The 25,914-nt window shown below is 44.4% G+C and overlaps 1 protein-coding gene across 6 annotated transcripts in view; it reads left to right on the plus strand.

Annotated features, from left to right (window-relative positions):
• CPSF6 (cleavage and polyadenylation specific factor 6) overlaps positions 1-25,914 on the plus strand; it is a 435,319-nt gene that overhangs the window by 375,225 nt on the left and 34,180 nt on the right. For all 6 annotated transcript variants that reach the window (XM_078678617.1, XM_078678596.1, XM_078678608.1 and 3 more), the window contains one exon: positions 2,092-2,286. In XM_078678617.1, the coding sequence (XP_078534743.1) occupies positions 2,092-2,281 (190 nt within the window). In that variant the 3' untranslated portion in view covers positions 2,282-2,286. The remainder of the gene's footprint in view (positions 1-2,091; positions 2,287-25,914) is intronic.

The following is a 25,914-nucleotide window of genomic DNA, read 5'->3' on the forward strand; positions in this document are numbered from 1 at the left end:
AGAGGTAGTTAGGCCCAATGTTAGCCAATGAGGGGCGGGGGGCCCCGCATTGGCTAACATTGGGCCTAACTACCTCTGCACCCGGCTGCCCCTGTGCCGCTGACGGTGAACCAACTGTACCCACCTGACCCTGGGGGAGCCCTGAGTCTATGCCCAGAACCTTAACTTCAACAGCCGAGTACTCACCTGGAAACCGGTAACTCACGTACCTGCCATTGGATAACATTGACTGGTTTGACTCGAAAAATCTTCTAAGTGTGAAGTTTTGAAAACTTAAAATATTCCTATAAAATCAGCCGAGTAACGAATTCCGAAGTACTCACATGTGATCAGAAGAGAAGCCAGTACTGTACCTTGTAGCCCAGTATTGAACTACAAAAGTAATCCGAACCGGGGTTACCCGTAACCTGTATTTCCTCCTTAGAAATCCATTGTCTGCTTTTCTATGAAATATTCTTTAAAATTTGCACATACTACTGAAAGTAATAACTCTCCCGTCTTAAGTAGAGATTCCAGTGCTGGACCTAAGAGCCCAGTAATGGATTACAAAAGTAACGAGAACATACTTTACCTGTAACCTGAATTTTCTCCCATTGGATAACATGTTTTTTCCAGCTCAGGAAGATTCGGAAAATAGCCCACTTTCTGACTACTGAAGCCCTCACTTTAGCACTGTTGGCACTAGTCATATCTCGGATTGACTATGCCAACGCTCTGTATGCTGGCATTCCACAATATCAAATCAACAGACTGCAGCTGATACAGAATCAGGCCGCTCGCCTGATTTATCACCAACCTAAACATCACCACGTCCGTCCCCTCCTTAAAGCCCTCCATTGGCTTCCAGTCTCCGAGCGCTGTAAGTTTAAATTGGGCTGCCTGACCCATAAATCTCTGGCCGGTACCGGTCCCTCTTTTATCTCCTCTCTTCTACTTCCTTATGCTCCCTCTAGGCACCTTCGATCCTCTCATCTTGCGCTCCTTCAGACCCCCCGGTTCAGACGCAAAAAACATGGTGGTCTTAGATTCTCCTTCTTGGCACCTTCATTCTGGAACTCTCTCCCGTTGGAACTAAGACTTTCTCCCTCCTACCCTCACTTCAGGTCTCTCCTTAAAACTCACCTCTTCCGCTGCATCTACACGTAAGCCTTCCCCTCCCCGTCCTCCACCTCTCATTGAACAAAGTGACCAGCGCCAAGAAACCGTCCGGTGAATGTCGCGCTTTACAAATAACTTTTACATTACATTACATTACAACATTGCCAGATTTTCACTGAAAAGTTTCTAAGTGTGAACTTTTGAAATACCTTTTTATTCCTTAAAAATAATTGCAATAACCAAAACGTGTTTGCTAAACTGTTTTCAGCTTAGACCCCAGGACTGAATCTAGGATTCAGTCTTGGACTTACAAAAGTAATCTGCAAAGTAATCAACTATAATTGTGTAGAAAAACCCATTGAGCTCAATGCTAAATTGTGTGTAGAACTGTGTGGCCTATTGCCACCCCTGTACCTATTGTGTTTACAAAGTCATTGCCTTTCTGCAAAGCAATAACCTGAGATTACTCATCTCTGAGAAAAGAATATTTTGATACATGTTGGTTCTAAAAATAAAACAACTATATCTTTTGATATAAAAACAATTGGCCTGGAGTTCAGTCCTTGAGTGTGTGAAACCTTTTGCTGACTGTGTGTACAACAAATGCTTTAAACTGTCCTCTGGTACTGCCTTACTGCTCGACCAAGCTACCACTTTTGAGAGTAAGGTCAGCCCTGACTTTAACCTCTGTTATACCTCTGGCGTTGGTGGCCTCTATACACACTGCACCTAACTTTGGTCCAGTACATATAGAGCCACTTTCTCACACCATTTGTGTAAACCACTACGGAATGTTCCCATTTGAATTCAGCAAAATCACAAAATGAAGTGACCAGAGATGGCACTGGTACCTACATTTCCTACTGCAGAATAACTTCTCTTTTTAAGCTGTTGCACTGGCTTCTTATACAAGCCACAATATATTTTCAAGTTTTCTGCTTTGTATCGTTTGATTGGTTTTGTGAAGAATAATTATTTGCTTATCTCTTTTAGGAGGCGTGAACGATCAAGAGAAAGGGACCACAGCAGATCAAGAGAGAAGAGCAGACGTCACAAATCCAGAAGTCGAGATCGTCATGAAGACTATTACCGTGAGAGAAGCCGAGAACGTGAGCGGCACCGGGATCGAGAAAGAGATAGGGACAGAGAGCGGGACCGAGAAAGAGAATATCGGCACCGTTAACATAGGTGGGTAGCTTATGATTTCTCCAAGCTTCTTGTCTTGTTAACATTAACTACTTTAGTTTTATCAAATCCTCAGCAAATACTGCAAGTCCATGGTTATGGTATTGCCATCACACACAGTCTACAGACATCTGTGGTAAGTCTTGCAGGTAATCATTTGGTCATGTTTTATAGATTTACCGTTTTTGCATACTTTTCTGTTCCTTTTTAGAATTTTAATTAAACACTTAAATGCTAGTAAAGCCACTGGTTTCTAAAGTAATCTTTATTTTATAGGTGAGTCTGTTATTGAACTAGGTGAAAGCTGAGGGGTTACAGCAAAAGTGTCTTGAGGGATTTATAATGGGAACCAAATTAAGGAAAGGGTTTAATTTGTTGGGTCATTTGAAATCTGGGCATGATTTCCATACTCTTTGTTTGGGTTGGAATGCGTATGCCTGAATGGATGGTTGTTTGGAAAGTAGAGGGCAGGTCTATTAATGACCTTTTCCTTAGAAATCTAGTGTTTGGTGTTGATATTATGTGAATAGAATATGGTACTGTTTTTTTAAGATGGTCTCCTTGCTGGATAGATTTGCCTCTATGCAATGATTTGAATCCACCTTGGCACTGAAACCATGCTTTATAATGTTTTGCAAGTAACCAAACACCATTTTCTTGTAAGTTTTTCACATCTATTGTACAGTATTGCCACTGTTTACACTTTTGGCTTTTCTGAAGCTGCTGCCATTGTGCTATGAATAGAGTGTACAATTGGAGTAATAGTGTCATTTGTGAGCTAGCCAGACTACAGCAAGCAATACCTTACTTTAATGTAAAGCTTGATTGGTGGAGCTGAAGTCCTGTGACCTGACCTTGATAATACACACTTCATTTTCTGACAGTTCCTTAAATCATTATCTTGCAGCACTTTCCAGTTTTCAATGTAAATGTACAACACATAAGAAAAAATGGAATCTGTACTGACCATTTTGTTTGCCATCCCCTGGTGGAATAATTTGGACAACCAATGGGAATTTCTTTTTTAATGCTTTTTATTTTTTTAATTTATCGTTTCATAGTTTGTTTATAATTTAATTATTTTTTCCTGCAAGCTTTCCTAACGGTGGACTGTCTCAGACTTTTTGGGTCTTGAAACATTTGAAAGAGCAATTTTCTTCTAAAATAAAAAAACTCGGTCTTAAAATGTATTATTATGTAGAGTTAAAAACTAGCTTAGTTAGGCTCAAGGGAGAGTAAGAGGTTACAGGATCATATGCTGTGTCATGTTCTCCAAGAGGATTGCCAAGTTGTTAGTGTGCACTTAAATGTTCCAGAATAGAGGTTGAACAGTTGATGCTTACTTCTAGAAGTAAACAGAGTAAAACATTTCCAACACAATATAACACAATTAAGTCCTGATTTGAATGTCACGTTAATTGAGAAAAAGGAAAATACTTTGCTAAGAGTTGCGCCCAGCTAACTCTAAAATATGCTCAAATAACGGATAGTAGTCTCAACACCTTCAAAGGGGAATTCGAGCCTGATTGTAACCCTTCTGGCACGGATGAGTTGGGTGATGCAAGCTCTCCAGTTTTTGCACTTTTATACCTGCCCAAGTTAAGTAATGGAACAGATTGCCAGCATTTAAATCTCTTTGCTGGTCCAGGCTGGAAGCAAGAGCCAATTGGAGGGTCCATGTTTTTTGGCTCCTTCAGTAATGAATGTGAATCCTGTTATTCTGATGTGTAGATGTTGTACACATCTGATCTCAGTCTCTCCAGTCTAGCTTCTTTGGACTGGCACTTGTTATGTATATTGAGCTCAGGCTCAACACTGTGTCTGCTCCTGTTGTCATGGAAAGGGGACCACACAGAAAAGAGGGGTTGACTGAGTTTCACATATGGCAGAGGAAACCTACTCTGACTAACCTCCATTCACCCTACTGGTAATGCTGTTGTGGAAATAAGTAATGCATAAAAATGAGCTATGAAGCCATTAAACTAGATGCTGGTTTCACACCAGAAGAGATCTTAACCCCCCAGATTTTTTCAACCCCAAAGGAAAGTGTAACTAAGGAGACGATGCAGAACACCCAGAGGGTGGTCATGTCAGAGCTGAACACTTCTTTCATTAAAGCACAATATTTTTGCAGCGTGAATCTTTCTGGATTCACTATGCTGTGCATTATTCCGCGGTCTAGTGGTTGGGTCCGGAATCGTAGTCTCTTCTTACTTTCTTTTCTTTTTTTGGGAACCCAGGTGGGCATCGACTTCCCACCTTCTGCTGTACTTCCTGTGACGTCGGCACGCTTCCTGCGGAAGCTCCCACCTTTGGGCGCCATCTTCAGATTCTTTTTTCCACCGTTGGGTCTGGATTGTCACTGAGAAGCTCCAGAGTTTTTGGAGGAAAGAAGACGAAAAAGACTAATGTTACACAGAAAATATTGGTGAAGACACAGAGGAATAAGATCACCAAGCTGGAATGACGAAGAAGGAGAAGAACTTCAAGAACTTCGAGGTCCAACAGAGAATGTGCACACAGGGGGCCCCTGAGCGCAGGAATGGACAAGACACATTTTAAATTCTGCCCTAACTGCCACCACAAATACTCGCAGAAGGACCAGCACCCGGTTTGCAACCTCTGCCTATCGGTCGACCACAAGAGCAAGGACTGCAACACCTGCTCTGTCTTCACCCCGAACACCCTCAGGGTTAGAGAGAGACAGAGAAGAGCCAACTACAGCATGCAAGGCAAAGGCCAACCCCCGTCGCTTCGGGACTTTGGCCTCTCCATTGACGACGAGGACAGCATCGCCGAGGGACCAGATGACTACACGGTCGTAGAGACCGATAAAAACATCTAAAGAGTTAGGAGGGACGTCGACCCCGAAACCCCCGACAGACTCTCGAAAAACAGAGTAAGTCCTCGAAGCGAGCACTGGCGCCGAAAATCTCGGCAGCTGCATCCAAGGACAAACAGCCCAGCGGATCATTCGAAAAGGACTCCCAGGCGGCGAAGACCAGCGAAAAGCAAAGGTCGTCGAAGCACGTCCCCGAAAAGGACCGCTCGACTTCGAAAGAGAAGGACCCAAAGGTTGCTTCGACATCGACTACTATGTCGAAGAGATCGGCTGAAAGGCTCGATGCCGAACAAGCAGCCGAGCTGGAGAGAAAGAAGAGAAGGCTCGAGGCCGAAATGGAAAACATCCTGCAAAGGAACAGAGAGTTTGACAAGAAAATGAAAAGGTTCACAATTCTGTCGAAAATGCCGACGACTATCGTCGAAATACAAGAGGAGGAGGAGTTTGACGCCGAAAACTCCCGAGCCCCAGGAACACCTAGAGGAAGAGTGCCTATACTACGAGGAAGAAGGCGACCATGACCAGCGAACGAGTTTCTGCTCGGCATCCTCGATGGCACAGGACCTGGAGTGGCAGGACCTCGACGCCGAAAGCCCGGAAGAGCCCGTGGAGACGTACCCTTTGAGGCCTTCGCCGCCAGATGACATTGGGGGCCCACAACATGGTCATCAGGAACGCGGCAACGGCTTATTGAGTTAAACTGGAGGAGGGAAAGGCAAAGGCATGCTTCCTCTTAGAGACCCTGCTCCCCTCTCAAACAAGGAGTCAATTCCTTCCCCATGCTTCAGAGTGTCGTGTACCAAGGGAAGGAGGCGTTCAAAGACCCAGTGACCTGCAGGTCTGTCACGCCTAGGATGGAGAAGAAGTACAAGCACTCCTCTAAGGACCCTCCCTACATCCAAGGATCCGTAACGGCGGACTCTATTAATGCGGCAACAGCTAGGAAGAGGGCAAATGTTCCAGTATCAGGCCCACCAACAGAAAAAGAAAGAGGGAGGATGGACCTAACTGGGAGGAAAATAGAGAGGAATGCAGCGGTACACTGGCGCATGGCAAACTCCAATACCCTGCTAAACAGACACCAGTATCAGCATTGGACGAGGTCAGACAGCTGCTCAAGCACCTCCCCGAGGAATACCAACAAAGAGCGTCACACCTGGTGGAGGAAGGCAAAAATATAGCAAATGCTTGCCTGAAAACAGCATTGGATGGGGCTGACACATCCAGCAGGCTGATGATGATAATCGGAGTCACAGAAAGAAGGCATACCTTGCTGAGGATCTCTGGCTTCAATCCGGAAGTATAAAACAACATTCTGAGCACCCCTTTCAACGGAGAAACCGTGTTCGGGGCACCGGTGGATGAAAAACTCACCCAGCTCAAGAAAGAAAACTAAACTGCAAGGTCCATGGGGGCCTTGCAATTCAGGGGAATGAGAAGAGGTACCCCGACACGAAGGCCTAACAGGAGAGGGGGAAACCAGCCAGGAAGGTCACACCAAACATTCCAGCAGACCTACCAGGGCGAGAATCCAGCACAGCAGGGCCAGCAAAAACAAACCTGGCAATACCAGCCTTGGGGCCAGTCCTTTCGCGGGAGGACGAATGGACGAGGGCAGACAAGAAGAGGGGGCCAGCAACCCACCTCACAACCCCAAGCGTGCCCACCCAGACAACACCTCTATGGGAGAGGCACAACAAAGCCAACAGAAAAGGGTTACACGGACTAAAGATCAACGAGTATGTAACACCAGTAGGAGGCAGACTAAAACACTTCTTCCAGGAATGGAAGAAAATAACTACAGACAAATGGATACTAAACATCATACAGTTTGGTTACTGCATAGAACCGGAAAAGAAACAACCAAACAGAAAACCAAGGAGGAAGGCGCACTCAGCAAAAGAAGTAGCGTAACTCCTAGACGAGGCACAAGAACTCCTCCAAAAGGAGGCCATCGAACCAGTTCCACTCAAAGAAAGAAACAAGAGAGTGTACTCAAACTATTTCCTAGTACCAAAGGTGGACGAAACGCTAAGACCCATCCTGGATCTAATGTTCCTAAACCAATACATAAAGACACAGAAATTCAAAATGACATCCCTACAAGAGGTCATTCCTCAGATAAGGGACGGAGACTTCATGGCCACCATAGACCTCACAGCTACCCCTCCAAATATACCACCCAGACAGCGTCCAATGTCCACAGTACATCTAACGCTGCTCCGACAAGAGGTACTCTCATTGCTACAAAAAGATGCAATAGAGCTAGTTCCATTGCAACATCAAGGAACAGGGATCTACTCACTCTACTTCCTAATACCCAATAAGGATGGGACACTAAGACCAATTCCGGATTTAAGGCCTCCCAATCTGTATATACACTCAGATCATTTTCACATGGTCACTTTACAACAAGTGCTCCCATTATTGCAACAAGGCGATTTCCTCACTACACTAAACCTCAAAGAAGCCTACTTTCACATTCCCATACATCCTTCTCACAGGAAGTATCTCAGGTTTGTGCTAGAAGGACAACACTATCAATTCAAAGTCCGTCCATTCGGGGTCACAACTGCACCAAGAGTGTTCACAAAGTGCCTAGCAGTTGCAGCAGCACATCTCAGAAGACAACATATCCATGTCTTCCTATACTTAGACGATTGGCTCATAAAGGCCAAGTCATTTAACCAGTGTGTTCAACACACATCTCACACAATTCAGACACTGCACAACTTGGGGTTTACAATAAACCACACCAAGTCACATCTACAGCCCTCTCGTGTACATCAATACCTAGGGGCTACCATAAACACCACTACAGCTCTAGCTTATCCCAGTCCAGCCAGGATACAGAGCATTCAAGCCTTAGTTACAAGGTTTCAAAACCAGCACTCTCTCCCAGCCAGTGTTCATGCAACCAATAGGCATGATGGCATCTTGCATTTTTATTGTACCATATGCAAGACTGCAAATGCGCCCATTGCAGGTATGTCTAGCACATCAGTGTAATCCGGCACAAGGACATCTGACAGACCTGGTGTTGGTAGACAGCCGCACACATCGCTCTCTGCAGTAGTGGAACACCAAAAACTTGTCCAGAGGGCGGCCGTTCCTCGAGCCTGTTCCACACATTGTACTGACAACAGATTCATCCCTGACAGGATGGGGAGCACATCTGCTCCACCACACAACTCAGGGAAGATGGACCGCTCAACAAAAGGTGCTTCACATCAATCGCCTAGAGCTGCTGGCGATTTTCCTAGCACTAAAGTCCTTCCAAGTACACATACAGAACAAAGCTGTCTTAATCCGGACGGACAACATGACAGTACTACATACAGAAACAAGGAGGCACACATTCCCTGCAAATGTCCCAGCTCGCACAAAACATTTGGAGATGGGCCATTCTGGCTCTCAAGCAGTGCACAAACTCAAGCTGAACCAAGGTAGGAAGTGTGCTTCGGTTCTCATCTTTGTTTCGGTAGCGATGATTAGAACTGCATGACTGCCAATGTGCATATCCTGGCAAAAGCATTTCTCCAAAGCAAGAGTTGACATTATTCACAAGGAGCGCTTTTGAGTAGCGCTAGCCAAAAGACTCCTTGATTGCTTTAAAGAGCACTGGTGGTGACAGAACGCTTTTGTTTATCGGATTGGTATGAATGCACAAGTATTGGACATTAAGATGTGCACCACTGAGATGTAGGCTTGAGGCTATATTTGAGTGCCTATTATACCGTAGACAATTCCCACCTCACTAAATCTGAAAGTACCAGAGCTGTGCTTCTAACTGTGTATTGGTGCTTGCCAAAAGAGTGGATAGAAATCACATAAATGTCGCTTCAGGGCACGTGATAAATAAAGTATCGGAGTACAAGAGACATGCTTGTTTGTTACTAACACCTTTTAATCCTTACAGGAAAGGTTTATTCTCCAGTATTGGGGTGTCTTTCATAGATTCACATGCCTGAATCATTCCCCGTCGTCGGAGTGGGAGTCTCACGGTATATAAAAAGAAATAATATGCAATAATTTCCTAAGAAAAACTTGGTAATCACCAACCAGGAAGTAAAGTGGCCCGAGCTACAACAGTAAAAACTTCCACACTCATGACTATCCTAGTCATTCTATATAGTCCAAACTGCAGCTAATCAGGCGACAGCACCCGCCAGAATGTTCTCCCCAGAGGCTCAGGCTCTCAGATTTTCTACCGCACGTCGGGTGAAGGGAGTCTCCCTGAGCTCTGCTCAGTTTCTTCTCAATTTCTCCACGATTTCTTGAATTTAGGATATCGTCCTCAAAGAAATCTTTTTTCAGGCCTTGTGGTAAGCTCCGGCTTTTCTCAGAAGACCCCCACAAGAAATGCATTTACTGCCTGTGTCCGGACCATCAGGTGAAGGACTGCAAGATATGTAGGACCTTCCCTCAAAAGACCCTCAGGAACAGAGAGGGCCGCTTACTTATGTGGCTACAGAAGCTCAAGGACCAAGATAATCCAGTGTCTGAGGTAGGCAGTATTGCCTCTGGGTCTACTGTGGCTTCTAGGAAGAGAGCTGCTGAGGAGGTGTTATCTTCTCCTGGGGCCAAGGTTGTGAGGAAACAGCAACCTTCTAAGGGGTCAGAGAGGCCTTCCACTTCTAAGGCTACTCCCCCTGTTAAGAGCAAACCTTTGCCATCCACACCCGCGAGAAGATCGACCAAGTTTTTTCCTCAAAAACCAACTTCTGAGAAGATCCTTCCTCAGAAGACGATCCTGTCGACGACTCCGTCGACGACCCCTTCGTCGATGAAGTTTTCCTTAGACACAACATCTACTTCTACGATAACCTTTTCTTCACCTAAACCTCAGATGATCAGGTCGTCGACGTCTCCTCTGTCTACGTTGGTCTATGTCTCAGTTAAGCCATCTCGTCGACGAGGGAATCTACATCTGCCATCGTCTGCACCCCGTCTACGTCCGAGCCTAAGAAAATTCCGTTGACGACAGCTTTATTGTCGACGGTCGCTTCATCGTCGTCGACGACCTCCTCGTCATCGACAAGATCGTCGACTGCCAGATCGTCGAATATGACTTCGTCGACGTAGACTTCATCGTCGACGAAACCCTCCTCCTCGTTGAAACCCTCCTCGTCGTTAAAGACAACTTTATCGTCGACAACGCCTTCGTCGGCGTTATCATCTTCAGGACTTATCCCTCCGTTGACTCCACAACTGTCTACATGTACAACAATTCATCTACGGCTTTAACATCTACGCCGTCTATGGCGAAGCCTTCCTTGCTACACAGGCATGGTTCTGCACTAGAACCTTTATCTCCATTGCACCTGTCGCCTCATAGGGTACCCTTACAGGTTCCTGACAAATTGCTGGACTCAGAGGACAGTGAGGAAGATTATGAATTGATTGGTAGGTTTAGAGCAACCACAAGTCCTTCAGAACTGCTCATCAAATACCAAGAAGAGGATCAGGATGATCAACCTTCGTCTGAGCATGTGACATCACCCATTACGAGTGTTCCGACAGCTCAGATGCCTGTGGCATTGTAAACTATTCTCCAGCACATGCTAAACGATTATTTCCAGCGTTTTCTGCCATCTGAGTCAGCGGACTCTGTGCCTCCTACACTTGTGGTGCAAGCGTCCATGTCTGAATTCAGGTCTCCAAGGCCTCTTTCGCCAGTGGCTTCCCATCATCCTTATTATTATTATTATTATTATTATTATTATTATTATTACTATCATCCTGAAGAACAACAATCAGAGGATGAGGAGAGAGAGGAAGGGGAAGTTGATGACAGATCCTTGATGTCGGAGTGGGACGAATACCAAATCCAGACGCCTTCTTCACCTCTGATTCCTGCCGATTCACCTCCAGTGGACATTAAGGGTTTTCACCTTCTTATGGAGAGAGCAACACAGCATTTCCTTATTCCTATGGAAACTATGAAGGATGAATGTTTCCTCTGACTACAAGGACCAGCCGAGGAAACAGATAGTCAGTTCCAATTATTGAATTAATATGGAAGTAGGGACTCAAGGTGATGTCTACTCCTGCATCTATCCCTCCAGTATTGCCATGTATAGATAAAAAGTATAAGGTGCCTGACAAATCTCCAGCTTGCCTTATAGGACACCCAAAGACAGATTCTGTGATCGTACAGGCTGCACAAAAACGGTCCAGAAATCCTTCATCCCCGATTACAGCCCTGCCTGATAGAGACGGCAGGCGTCTAGATTCTATTGGAAAACTAGTATCTACGATGGCAGCGACAACAGTCCGTGTCGCCAATGCTTTAGCCATTCTGGATCGGTACGACCGGCAGATGTGGTCGGACATTTCACCGTACGTCGACATGCTTCCAGAACCTTCAAAATGGGAAGCTCTGAAAATACTGCAGGAGCGGGAACGGATCTCGGCCGAGATTATAGACTCTGCAGTGGATGTGGGGCCGAGATTAATTATAGACTCTGCAGTGGATGTGACTTCTACTGGGTTCAGACAGTTAGCGGGGGCTGGCTAAAGGCGACCTCGTTTCGCCAGAAATTGCAAGCTAAAGTCCTAGACATGCCCTTCGATAGGGCGTTTTTGTTTGGCCCACAAGTAGAAGAAACCTTGCAAACAATTAAGAAGGACACTGAAACAGCCAGATCCCTTGGCACCTTGCAGTTTTGAAAGCCGCCCTTTTGGGGTGCGAGAGGACGTGGATCGTCAACTACTAGAGGAAGTTATAACCAACAATCTTCCTACAGATCTTATCAAGGGAATCCACGCTACCAGTCCCAACGTTACCAATCTTATGGCCAGTGCAACACAAACTATTCCCAGAACAAGAGAAAGCCTGCCTACCGCCGAAAAGATTCCAATAAAAGGCAATGAGTGTCCTCACCTGCCACCGCTACTGCCGCAGTCCCATGTAAAAATTGGAGGAAGAATCTCAAAATTTTACTCAAACTGGTCCTCAATAACTTCGAACAGGTGGGTCCTAGACATCGTGGCCAGGGGCCATGCTCTCGATTCGAAAGGTTTCCTCCAAACGTCCCTACAAAAGGCCGCCTCCAGCTCATCTCAAGGAGTTGTTTTCCCAAATCAATCTGATGTGAAAAAAAGGAGCGATCGAAAAAGTCCCTCAAGAACAGAGAGGAACAGGATTCTATTCAAGGTTCTTTCTAATAAGAAAGAAATCTGGAGAATGACGTCCAATTCTAGACCTTCGTTCCCTCAACAAGTATTTGAGGAAGCTATCGTTTCGGATGCTATCGCTTTAAGAAATACTGCATGTTCTATCGGCAGGGGATTACATGGCCACCTTGGACCTTCAAGATGCGTATTTCCAAGTTCCCATTTTACCCCGTCACAGGAAGTTTCTGCGTTTCAGAGTGGCTGGCAGGGATTTTCAGTTCAAGGTCCTCCCCTTTGGGCTACGATCGGCACCCAGAGTGTTTACGAAGGTCCTAGCTCCAGTAGCAGCACACCTCCGGCTGGAGGGAATTCAAATATTTCCCTACTTGGACGATTGCCTTATCAAGGCGAATTCTTTCGCAGACACCGACATCCATGTCCAACGGTGTCTGTCTCTCTTCCAGACGTTGGGCCTCTCTATCAATCTCCGCCAGTCACACCTTGTTCCTTCCCAAAGACAAACGTTCTTAGGAGCAACCTAGGACACACAACTGGTCTGAGCTTTCATATCGGACGAGAGACAAGAGAGGATACGAAACATGGGTCAGATGTTACTATCAAGAAGATCAGTAACTCCGACAGTTCAAGTCTTTTCTGGGAATCGTTTCTTCTTGCATCCCCTTGATACCCAATTGCCGCCTCAGAATGAGGCCTCTTCAGGAAGAACTCAACCTGCAATGGCTGCAAGTCTCGGGCTCATTTGAGGATCTCCTCCAAATCACTCCTCGGATGCGAGAGGCTTTTCTCTGGTGGGTCCAAGAAAGAAATTTTATAGAAGGGTTGTGCGCTCCTTCAAGACACCCAAATTATACAATCACCACAGACGCATCCCTCGAGGGTTGGGAAGCTTGTCTTCAAGGGCTGACGGTCAGCGGGAAATGGAGCCCTCAACAAAAGATCTGGCACATCAATCTGATAGAGCTAAGAGCCATCTTCTTAGCCCTCAAGTCCTTTCGAGCAATCATTCAATTGGATCGCACAGACAATACTACAAGTATGCATTACTTAAACAAACGGGGAGGAACGAGGTTGGTTCGTCTATCTCAGGAAGCCCAAGAAATATGGGCGTGAGCGATACGACACAGGATCAATCTCTTTGCTGTTCATGTGCCGGGAATTGCAAATGTTCTGGCGGACACCCACGAATGGGAACTACATCAACCAATGGCGGATCGGATCTTCCAGCAGTGGGGTCATCCCGATCTGGACCTCTTTGCGACCAAGAAGAACAGCAAATGCCTGTTATTTGCAAGCTGGCATCCACCAGGGACTTTCAGGGGAATGCTTTTTCGATCAACTGGTCTCAAATATATGCTTAAGCCTTTCCTCCGATACCGTTGGTTCCCAGAGTTCTCCCGGAAGATGAAGAAAGAGCCCTGTCGCCTCATTCTCATCGCCCCCAGGTGGCCTCGCCAATACTGGTTCACCGAACTTCTTCTCCTCTCAGCGTGCGATCCAATACAGTTTCGACCAATACCGAATCTCCTCTCCATTCGGAATGGTCAAATTTGCCATCCGGATCCGGCCTCTCTAAAATTAGCAGCTTGGCGCCTGAACACCTTGAATTCGCTCATCTGAATATCTCTGCGGATTGTAAGGAGGTACTGGCTAACGCACGAGCACCTGCTACGATAAAGACATACAGACTTAATTGAAAAAGATTCTGCATTTGGTGTCAATCAGCTGGGATTCAGCCATTTCAGGCAACGCCGGATCAGATATTGCCTTTTTTCTTACTCCTAGCAAGATCAGGCTTATCTCATGCAACGTTGAAGGTCTTTTTAGCAGCCATTTCAAGGTACCGTCAAGATGGGTCCACCTCTCTTTATTCTTCAAGAATAATACAGCAGTTCTTTAAGGGACTTTTCAGATTGTTTCCTCCTGTACGTCGTCCACCTCCATCATGGCATCTTAATATAGTGTTAGCGCAGCTCATGCGCCACCCATTTGAGCCAATTCACAGGGTGGATTTCAAATTCCTAACATGGAAGGTGTCTCTGTTGCTCGCATTGACTTCATCTAGAAGAGTCAGTGATGTCCAAGCTTTTACCGTGAATTCGCCTTTCTTACAATTCACGTCCAATTCTGTAGTGCTACGAACAAACCCAAGGTTTATGCCTATAGTGCCTTCAGATTTTCACCTGAACGAACCGGTCATCTTAAAAACATTTTTTCCTAATCCGCAATCCCCTGCGGAGAGGGCTTTGCATGCCCTTGACATCAGAAGATGTTTAAAATGTTATTCATAAAGAACTTTTGCCATCCGCAAATCCGATCAACTGTTGCTATGGAACGATACGGCAAAGGCAAGCAGTGTCTAAACAAACCATAGCTAGATGGATTTCTGCAGCTATTGACTTTTGCCATATGCAAGCAGGAAGACCCTTACAGACCACTCCAAGAACTCACTCTACAAGAGCTGGGTCTTCCTCGACTGCTCTTTTCGCTGGAGTTCCATTATTGCTTGGATGCGGCCAGAGAGACTGATACTTCAGTGGGTCAAGCGGTTCTACGCAACCTTTTCAGATAAGGTGAGCCTCTCTTCCCCGCCTCCTCTGTACTGCTTTCCTGACGCTTATTTCATGCCTATTATTAAGTACATTCTCATGTAATTGCAAGTTTTTTCATGCGTTTCGGAATGTAGGCATTTTATTATGTGATTGTATATATTTGATATGTACAAATTTATGTTACAGATAGCGTCTTCCAAGCATTATTTATGTGCTGCTATCTACTCAGATTCAGGCATGTGAATCTATGAAAGACACCCCAATACTGGAAAAGAACAATAGTTACATACCGGTAATTTGTGGTTCTCCAGTATTGGTGTCTTTCATAGATTCACATGCAACCCGCCCACCTCCCCTCAGAGGCTTGTAGGCTAGGATGTTTTTAGCTTCACTCCGGTGCGAGAAAATCTGAGCACCTGAGCCTCTGGGGAGAACATTCTGGTGGGTGCTGTCGCTGATTGGCTGCAGTTTGGACTATACAAAATGACTAGGATAGTCATGAGTGTGGAAGTTTTTACTCTTGTAGCTTGGGCTACTTTACTTCCTGGTTGGTTATTACCAAGTTTTTCTAAGGATATTATTGCATATTATTGCTTTTTATATTCCGTGAGGCTCCCACTCAGACGGGGAATGATTCAGGCATGTGAATCTATGAAAGAGACCAATACTGGAGAACCACAGATTACAGGTAAGTAGCTATTGTTCTTCTCAGGTGTTATATGTATTATGCCTGCTGAAAAGAACGTGTACCATCAGATGATAGAAAAGTATTTCATGTGCAATGCTCAGTGGGTTGCTGCTTTTGTCACAAAGATCCTTTTGTATTTCTCAGTTCATAAGTTACAATCATTATCTAGCACAGTGAGCTATGAACTACTATCAAAGCGCTAGGTACAAACCGCAAGGTGCAGGTTAGAAAGGTATGTTTTTCCCCAGTCTGACTATCTTAATTTTACTAAAAAAGGGTTTGTTTGGATAAAAAAAAATTATTATTGAAGTCAACCCTAACTACTACGTTACTTTGCAGAAGTTGCATTAGTCTTTTAATCCAATTTATTCCAAAATAGTGCTTTAAATGCACTTTTGCATTCAATTCTTTCAACATTTTCGCAGGGACGGCGAGTGGGGGCACCTTCTATCAAAACCTTATTGGAGGGAGGCTCCCTTGATGAAATTTAGAGCGGGTATTACATCTGGCTTTCAGCAGTCCCAGTTGAGGATGTTGGTTGATACAATATAGTAAGTAAGTGGAGCCAGTGGAGGAAGTGGGTGGAGCCAGTGGAAGTGGGTGCAGCCTCCTAAACAAAATTGAGCCCATGGACTTAATATTTTACAAATTAAGCACTGGGCAAGACCTCCCCCAAAAATTCCCAACAGGTGCAACAATTGCGAAAGGGAGAGCTGAGGCACCCTAAGATAAGTGAGCATCATCTGCATACAAAGAAACCACATGCATTGTGTATGCACCTGTATTCCTCAGTCATGAAGCTCCCTCTGGAGAAGGATAGTGAGTGACTTCAGGGCAAGAGCAACCCATAAAGGCGACAGAGGGCACACCTGTCTTGTGCCTCTCTTAATATCCCATTTTTCTGATATACCTGTGATCTCACCTGTGCTGCACAGCTAGGGTGGGTCAGCAGTGGGACCCAGCCATAGAACCCAGAGCCGAAACCCATCAGTTGGAGCACCCCCCAACAGATATTCTCAGCTCAACATATCTATAGCCTTCTTTAGATCCACTGCAACCAAAGAGAGCTCTTCTGAATTGTTTGACAGTGCATAATGTGGCTGTGCCTTCAAATGTTCATAGCTCTACTCCGGCCTAGAATAAAGCCACACTGATCCTATTTAACCAGTAGGTCCAACATCCCTTGCAGGCTTTTGGCCAGGATTTTGCACTGAATCTTGACATCTGAATTGATCATGATTGATCATGGTCCGTGTTTGATAGGACATGGAATCATCCTCGTCCCTCACGGTTTGGAAAGCATTCATTTGCAGCACAGACTTCTTCTAGATTCACATACTGTACATATTCCACCATCTAGTGGCTGGAGTTGGAAAGTACTTTGTGTTTTTTTGTGTTTTTTTTTTCCTTGTTGGTTGTGAAACCTGGCCCCTCTGGTCAGGCTACAACCCCCTTTGTGTGTGTGCAAGCTCTCAGAGCATATATATCATCTTGTCTCGCATAACGGTGAAGAATCACAACTTCTCTCGCCTCCCGAAACACTTCCTAGAATTTTTCAGTTAAGGGGGGCTAAATAGCCTCATAAAACCCTGCCGGAAATTCGTCGCTCACTGGCGTCTTACCCCTAAACAGGGATATCAGTGCTTCTCTAAGCTCTTCAAGAATGAGATCTGCCTGGAGCTCCTCCATCAACGCCTCCAGCACTCTTGGCAAAATAAGCACTGTTAAAAAAAGCCTTTTGTACCACCTCTGCTGTGCCATACGGATGATCAAGGAAGTGGCATGCATCAAACCTCAGGTGAACAGGCTGATAGCTTGAGTGCATCACCCAGCACAGTCTTCCTGAAGCAACACCTAGCACCATAAAGCTTGCTGGCTCAACAATTTAAAGAGCAGGGCCACAGCTCGCTTCTTGGGTCTTTCTTCCCTAGTACAACAGTTCCAACATCAGTTCAGTCCCCTTCGCAGCTATAGTAGGGGCTTGCAATTCCAATAGCACCAACCTATGCAGCCAGTTCAGCACACCCCACAGCCATTTTGTGGCTGAAGCTGTGGATTCCAAAGGCAACATAGACCACAGGGGTAACCTGCAACCCATTCTTCCGCCCCTCCGGCTCCACAGCTGCAAAACCCCTTTAGTGTGCCCTTTGAAGCACACAGCTAGCCTGTCTCCAAGGGTTGCAAGGACTCACTTCAGACAAGTGGGTCCTGCAAATTGTCTTGCAGGACTATGCCCTTCAATTTCTTTCCGCCCCACTACACCTTCCACCACTCCCAAAGCAGCTGACTGAAGACCACCAGTCCATTTTACAGCAGGTAGTGTAGGCCATTTTTGGCCAAACTGGACATAGGGTACCGCCATCAGAGGTGGAAACTTGTTGTTATTCCTACTACTTTCTGGTTCTAAAGGAGAACTGAAGCCATGGTCCCATTTTAGGCCTTCACCCTCAACTCCGTTCTGCAGAAGAATAAATTCAAGACGCTCACATAGGCCCAGGTCTGGCTTGCCCTCAACCTCGGAGACTTGGAGACTCGGAGACTTGGCGGAACTTTAAATCTATAGGACATTTATTTCCTCGTCCCTGTCCCACATGCCCACTAGCGCTGTTTACGGTGTAGCCAAAGCACATTGTGGTGCTCCCCTTTGGTGCTCCCCTTTGACCTCACCAATGTCCCTTGGTTGTTCACTAAAGTGATGATGGTGGCTGTTGCACACCTTCTGAGTCCAGCATCTTTGGACTGTGATCCTGTTGTTTCAACAACCCGTCCTAGATCTCGGTGAGGATGGTTTTGAGGCTAATGGGATTGTTGGACTGCTGCATCATGCTAGCCAGTCATGCCATAAGTGGCTGGCTTTCCAGTGGAATAACGTAGTGGTGCCCCACCTGGTGGCGTCTCCAAATGCTAGGGAGAATGGTTTCAACCGCCTGACTGCTAGTGGACCATGAATGAAAGCTACATCAAGACTTGCTGTAAGGTATCTTGCACAATGTGAAAACCTTGGCTCCATCTATTCACCACAGCTGAAAATGCAATGTCAGCATTTGTGTGCATTGCAGTTCACAGGACGGCTCTCTAGAAGATGCAGTCGACCTAGAGTGGTGCTCGAGACTCCTGTACCCCTTTCTGCTGGTACCTCACTTACCCAGAGTTCGCAAAAAGATCAGGACCGCCTGGGCCTACATTATCCTAATGGCGCGTTATTGGGCAAGGAGAGTGTGGTACCTGCAACTCCTTAGCATGTGCATCAGTCCCCTGACCAGGCTGCTGCATTAAGGTGGTCTTCTGTCATACCAGGAAGAGGTAGGCTTCAGCATCTAAGCCTGCCCAATCTTCACCTCAATGTTTGGAGGTTGAACGGTCACAGTTGACCGCATTCAATCTCCCTTCCAAAGTCATTGATGTTTTGCCGCGTGAAAATTTTCTGGATTCACATGCTGCCATCTTCTCTCTCTTTTGTAAATTCTGTTTAAAAATTATGTTGGGAGTCGACGGACCCACCATTTGGTTGTCCTATCCTGCTTTCTCTGGTGACATACTCCCTCCCTGGAAGCTCCCACTCGTGTTCGCCATCTGCAGATTTGTTTTTCTGCTGTGGATTCTGAAAGCTTAGCTGAAGGCTCTCCAAGCTACAAAAAATAAGAAGTTTGGACGAAGTTTGTCGTAGAAAAATTAGAAGACGACCACCGAACACAGGTACCGGAGAGGATTACTTTCTACAGCCGGAGAATCTGTTACCAGTTCGGAAAATCTCCAGACAGGGGGCCCCTGTTCCATGTGATGGTGAAGACTCCTTTTCATTTCTGCTTGAAGTGCCACCATAAATTTGCACAAAAGGATCTACACCTGGTGTGTAACCTCAATCTCCCTCTCGACCATAGAAGCAACACCTGCGAAGCATGTTCGGGAAGGTAGGCCCACTACGTCATGCAGAGACAAAAGCAAACTCCAAGAAGGCTCAGATGTAGAAATGAGAACGGTCTGTCTAGAGGGAAGTGTACAAGAAAAAAAAGCCCGGGTAACTCCGAAAAAACATTCAGGGGCAGAGTCTGGAACACAAGATTCGAAAACACAGAAGTCTGCCTCAGCGTTGAAAAAAAACATTGATCGAAGGCAAGCAAAAACTGAAAGAACCCCTTTACTCCCTCAGCAGGGGTTTGCCGATGGGAGCGCCGCTGTCGTGAAGTTGATGATCCAGTTGTTGAAGTTTCTGATGTTCTTGTCTTGGTTGTTGGAGGAGATGGATGGATGGGTGGTGTTAAGGGCGTTGAATCTGGTGTCCTTTGAGGCTTTGCTCCAGCTGTGGTGGGGGGCGTTGGGCAGACTGCGGGCGGAGGTCCATGAGCTGGTGATGTTGAAGTGGATGATAGAGTGGTCGGTCCATGCGAGTTCTCTGGTGTGGCTGTACCTGATGCGGTTGCTGGAGCCTAGACCTTGTGTATGCTCCCAATCGGAATTACCCAGTCCAAGAAGAGGGAGCTGGTCTGATCTTCACCGCAGGACTCAGTAAATGGACAAGAAAGGAATGCTGTTTTCGGAAAACCTGCTAGGGATAGCAAGAGACACAGCTGATCCGGCCACAGAGGGTATTTGACTTGACATTTCTATATGGCAATCCTATTCTTTAATGCATTGCAGAAGAAGCTTTTTATGGATCAACTTGTTCTGACCTTCAGGCAGATGAGGAAATCCAGAACCGAAGACCGAGGCAGAGACATTAAGGTTGGTTTGGCAGCAGAGAAGGAAAGATTTTCCCCAGGTTCATTTCGGATCGTACAGCAAAAGCTTACAATCTTACATCTGGTTTTGAAAATGTCAGCCAAAAGCCGAAACTGCAGCTGCAGTTCTTTTGCGAATAGAAGTCTACATGGGGAAAAGATGGTGGCCTGCAGCCTTCATTTTAAGAAGGAAATGTTACTTAAAACATGGAGTATATTATCCTGCCTCCACCGACCAGAATTCTGGGGAGCGGGGGTGTTTCCAACTATCTTGCAGCATGGCAGGAAATCTTGACGGATCACTAGTTGCTAGATAGTGTGCAGATTGGGTACTAATCAGATTTACCAGCATTCTACCCATTCAGATCCCACAGAGGTATAAATCCTGCAGTGTTGGATTGTCTGACTTGTGAAGCACTTACTAACTGAACAAAGGTGTGAAGAAAGGTACCAAAATGTCAGGGGAACAAAAAAAGTCTACTCTTGATCACGAACAAAAACCCAAAGCAAGATTTTGATGGGGGGAAAAACCTAACTGGGAAGAGATGGAAAAAATTATGATGGGTGTGTGCTCTGGAACTGCAAGACACCCATTTTCATGTACTCGTAAGCAAGAATCACAGATTTTTCCCACAATTCTGGATTGGAAAGGAACATTTATCGTACAAAATATTTCCTTTAAGGTTGCAGTCCACTCCCAGAGCTTTTTTTTTTTTTTTTTTAAGGTTGTAGCTGTAGATTTATCCCCCTAAATAGGGTGTGTTAACCTGTACCTGGATGATGGGCTGCTCTAGGCCTCCTCTTAGAAGCTTCTTCAGAAACCTGCAAGCTTGGTCTTTAATTGAATGTAATAAATCCTCATCAGTACCCATGCAAACAATTCCATGCTTGGAAACTGTCATTGACACCTAAGTAGGAAAATTAGCTCTTTATTGAGAGGTTTCTATCAGTACGTCACAAGTGGCTTCAGCTCAAACTGCTTCAGTTTACTTCAATCATTCTGAAGTATTCTCTCATAGTCTTAGTGACTTCTCACTGGTCTGAGAAGAGTGGTTGCACATGAAGCCCGTGCAAGAATGTTTGGACGACCAATGATGTCAAATCTCTGGAAACCAGGATGCTAAAGGGTAGCTTTCACCTTATGCCCTACAGTCCTTAATACAATACATCTCTGGCTGGCTCATAAGGCCCATAGACATTCTAAATACTCAGGAGCTGTGGTCTTTTATGGAAAAGGTATCACATCAACATGTTGGAGTTGAGGGTAGTACACCTGGCACTGAAGTTATTCCTAAAAACGGTAGTCGGGCTGTCTTCTGCTTCAGATGGACAATGTCTTCCATGTGACGTCTGAAAAGACAAAGAGGTATAAATATTAATGGAAATTTGTAAAGCGTACACAAATCCGTGGTCTGGGGTCAGTCACTTGGGTATTTATAAAAACAAAACTTTATATTGTTTTCCTGAACATAGAGCGAGGCAATTTGTTTCAACTGTAAAGTAAGTGAATCCCATAGCCGTGGACCCAAAACACCAAATTCGTTACCGCTCAGCTTGGATTCTTTAAAACCAGGCTGCGTCAGAAGGGAAGTGGAGACGAAATTAAAGGGTCCGGCTGGGAGCTCAGACAATGCGGCACTGGATTTTGTCAAGAGGCTACAGGGATGCACATGCAAGGTTTGCAAAACACAGAAGCAGACTAGCTGAGTTGCCACTTGTCAAAACTTCCCAAGTAGGTTTTAAACAGCGAAGTTCAGGCAGACCTCTTTTCCTTCTGGGGTATCTTATCAAAAAATCTATTTGTTTAAAACCTAAGAAAACAGAAAATTGCCACACTTGTGCCTCCAGGTTTCACCGAGTCCCTGGGAAATGCAGTTCTGATGAGTTGGTTTTGAGCATATCTCAATATGGGTGCTCACCAAGTTTAGACTCAGCAAAGTTAATTCCCATTGTCCTGGATTAGCTGCACCAGTGATTTTGTGGAGACCTTCATCAGATGGATCTTCAGGCACTCAAGAGGCTGTCATCAGGCTCGACCTGCTGTCCAGGTTTTTGGGCAGAATGTTTAATTCCCAGCCCTCCAACGCTGTACTTGACTGTCTATCCGCAGCACATGCAATATGAACACTTTACGCTTTCTCCTGACTGTATGGCTATTCTAAGGCGCGCAGCTTCCTTCCATTATGTCTTCAAATGCATTCATGTGAAGCAGGCTCTGCTTGTGATAGATCAGCCAGCAGTCAGACTCCTGAACATGCCAAGAAGAGCGAGTTGTATCTGATCTTTTTCTTCGGAGCTTGGTATGCAGTTCCTTTTTATGAGTGCATTTGGCTTCTACCACCACTTAATGTAATTCTCCGTCTGAGTCATCCTTTTCCATTATTGCATTGATTATTAATTTCCCGGAAGGTCCCAGGAAAGCATTTCACCAGTTAGAATGCCTTTCCCACATAGTTTGTTTGGCCTTCCCTTTTTACCAGTGCACAATGATGATTTACATCACCTTTCATAGAAGGTTGCTTTTTAGTGGCTTTTATGTCTCCCAGAATTTAGGCTTTATGTATTGATGCACTGCAGAATGTTATGTTGTTAAGAACTGAACCTTCTTTTCTCCAAAACGTTATTTTGGATTTTCACATCTGGCCATTCTCTTGTCTGTTTTACCCAAGTCCAGCTTCCGCAGCAGTCTTTACATTCTCCTTATTTAAAGAAGGCATTACGTTGTTTTTTTGGCCAGGACGAAAGAGATTTGTAAAGTTATTTGTTTATGAATATCAGAGAATCCCATTATGAAAAAAGAAACGTTTTCTAACTTGTTGTTCTAGCTCTTCACCGTTACTAGTAAGTAACTTTCCTTCATTTGCAGGTTTCCTAATGTCAGATAAAGATTAAATTATTGTACTCCTAATTTAGATTAATCTGAAAGCTGGGAGATTTTTTGACCATGCTCGATACCACTTTTCATTACTTAAGAACAGTTTGTAAGTGCAATTAACACTATTGATTTGCGTTATTTTCTGTACAGTTAAAACATTCCAAAAGTAGTGCTCCAACAAATTGGCATATTTGTTTATATAGATTTCCCCTAAATGGTCTTAAATAAGACAATTTGGACCGACCAACTATATTTCAGGAGATTTACGGACATTAGTTGCTGCTGGGCCTGGCTTGCCTTTTAATAATCAAATTAAGTGTGTAGCAGATTGAACCAGAACTGATGGACCTGGGCTAAAAATTAGAGCCTCTGATTCCAGGACTCAAGTAACAAGGATTAACAAATTGCAGTCTAGAATCTTCTCTGTATTGAGTAGTTCTTTGAAAGAATATCGCCCCATCTGTGTCTTGCACCCCAACGAGAAATTTTCATTAAGCATCCCTACTCCAAGCAGTTCAACTAAACCTTTGCTAATCCTCACTACCTTTGTCCTAAATGACACACTTCCAAGGTACAAGAACGGGTGGAAGATTCATCTTATGCGTAAATCAACTCTATCTTATTGAAAGTTACTCTGGATATGTGACAAATCAAGGTTAATTGCATTTCTAAGAGTAAACTCATTTCCAAATATAATTGATTATACTGGATTTCTGAGGACCAATACTTCTCATGATCACCTTGAGAATACATCATATAATAATTCACACATTGACAGCTATTGTATTATTGTAAAGACTCCCATAATATAGACGCATATTTTAATAGTCTTGAGTATATTTAAAACTCAAGACCAATAAGTCATGTGATCTGTCGGTCACAGGTTATAACAAATAAGTAGCTAAATTCGGTTCGGATATGGAACACATTGTGGCCTATTCTGCAATAGAGTACTTGTCAAGCTTCCTCCTTTAGTCTGATTGACTTTTTCTCCTGTGTCACTGAGTGCTAAATATTGATTTGCTCCTTAATGAATTTGGGTGAAATTACTCCAGTTGTTGTTACTTCACGTGATAAAGGATAGCTTCTCCATAATTGAGAGTTCCACTGATTTTTGTGCTTCTTTCATTCCTCATTGTTAGGCTGGAAATCAATACTGTTTGAAAATAGCTGTAAACCTATAACAATGTACGCTAAGGTGTACTTATTTACTAGCACATTCACCTTATTTGAAACTGCCTGGAACCTACTGCATGTCATATGAGGTAGAACATGGCCTGAGTACTACTCGATCTTCTTTTTCTGATAAGGTTTCTTTCTAAACTTGTTTTTTCACTCTAGCCCTATCTATACCATGTCCAGCTTCAGCATTGAGGTGAGGTGATTCTGAGTTATTCTCTCAGGGCCAAAGAAAATGTCTCTCTCAGAATGTTGGGCATAACTCACAATTAAAAAAAAGTCTCTCTTCGGGGCCTGCTCCACATGGAAACAAAATAATATTTTGCTAAAAGTGAACACATCGCATGCCTTTACTGCCTGTCCTGCCCCCTCCAAATGCAGCAAAATTTGACATCTGTACAAACTTCTTAAATTCATATTTTCAGACAATATGGCATGTTCCCTAATGGAGGTCTTTAGGAATGTGACAGATTTGGTAGAAACACATTCTATTTGGCTAGCATTACTTTAAATGTAAATGTTTTTTAACCTGAAAGCCACAGTATGCAGTCTGTTTCTAACACAAACCGTAGCGTACAGCAGCCTCGTGTACATTGGTAATAAAAGGCACCACTTCTGAAAAATAGCTATTCTAAGGCATTTTCAGACTACCCACCGCCCCAACCCCCCTGCGGCAAAATCAAATTTCAGTTCAAAAGAGGTGGTCTGTTCACCGCTCAAGTATTTTAGCCATACTTGGTGCACTTCACAGTTAGAGCAACTATCCTTCCTTCTCTGGCAACTTTGCAGGGCCTGTAACTCCACTTTTCTGTACTGTTTATGTGGTCTTGTTTTTAAAACTTCCTTAAATTAATTCAGTCCTTTCTAACTGACAGGATACTAATACTGCAGAAATGATCATCCACTAAACATTCTGGAGGGTATTGATTTGGGTTATTTTTTGGTTTCATAAAATGAGACTGCCTATGATGTATCATTGACATTCTGGAGTTCCTAGGAAAGTCTTAAGTGCTGTAAGCCCAAACTTGGTATGCACACAGCTCATACAAAACTAAATGATCTGGTAAATGTTTCTTGATGTTCCAGATAGCATACCTGATACATATCAAAGCCAGTAAGCTGGCACATCTTTCCCTATTGCTTTACCGCTGTCAATTTTTTTCTCTAATTTGATCAACTTGATGATTTAGCACAAAAATTCAAGGTAAGTTGGAAAATGATGGGATGTAAAGATACAATTATGAGTTTAAGCTGCTTATTCCACCTTTCTTTCCATATTCACGGGCAATGATTGTTTTTTTTTTTTTCACGTCTCTGCTTGCTGCTGTTTTAGCACTAGTCTTAATGAGGTACCTTATTTCATACTAATATTATTGTGCTACATGTTTGTGCTTTTTTTGCTCACCTGGTGAATGAAATATCTTCAGCATCCGTGCTACTAAGGACAAATGTTTAATTTTCAGGACTTAGATTCAGCCTCCTTGGCTGTGTGCTTCCCTTGCATCTCTTAATTTGTATGCATCCCTGCAGATTATTTAGGTGCTGCCACTTTTTCCTTTGCCTGTTTTTGTATAAACCAGTGGTTTGAGGCATGTGGGCTGCTAAATTCATATCTTTTGCATAGATCGCCGCCTAGTATT

The sequence above is a fragment of the Lissotriton helveticus genome, chromosome 1_1 (genome assembly GCF_964261635.1).
Source record: "Lissotriton helveticus chromosome 1_1, aLisHel1.1, whole genome shotgun sequence".
In the NCBI taxonomy this organism is placed as follows: domain Eukaryota; kingdom Metazoa; phylum Chordata; class Amphibia; order Caudata; family Salamandridae; genus Lissotriton; species Lissotriton helveticus.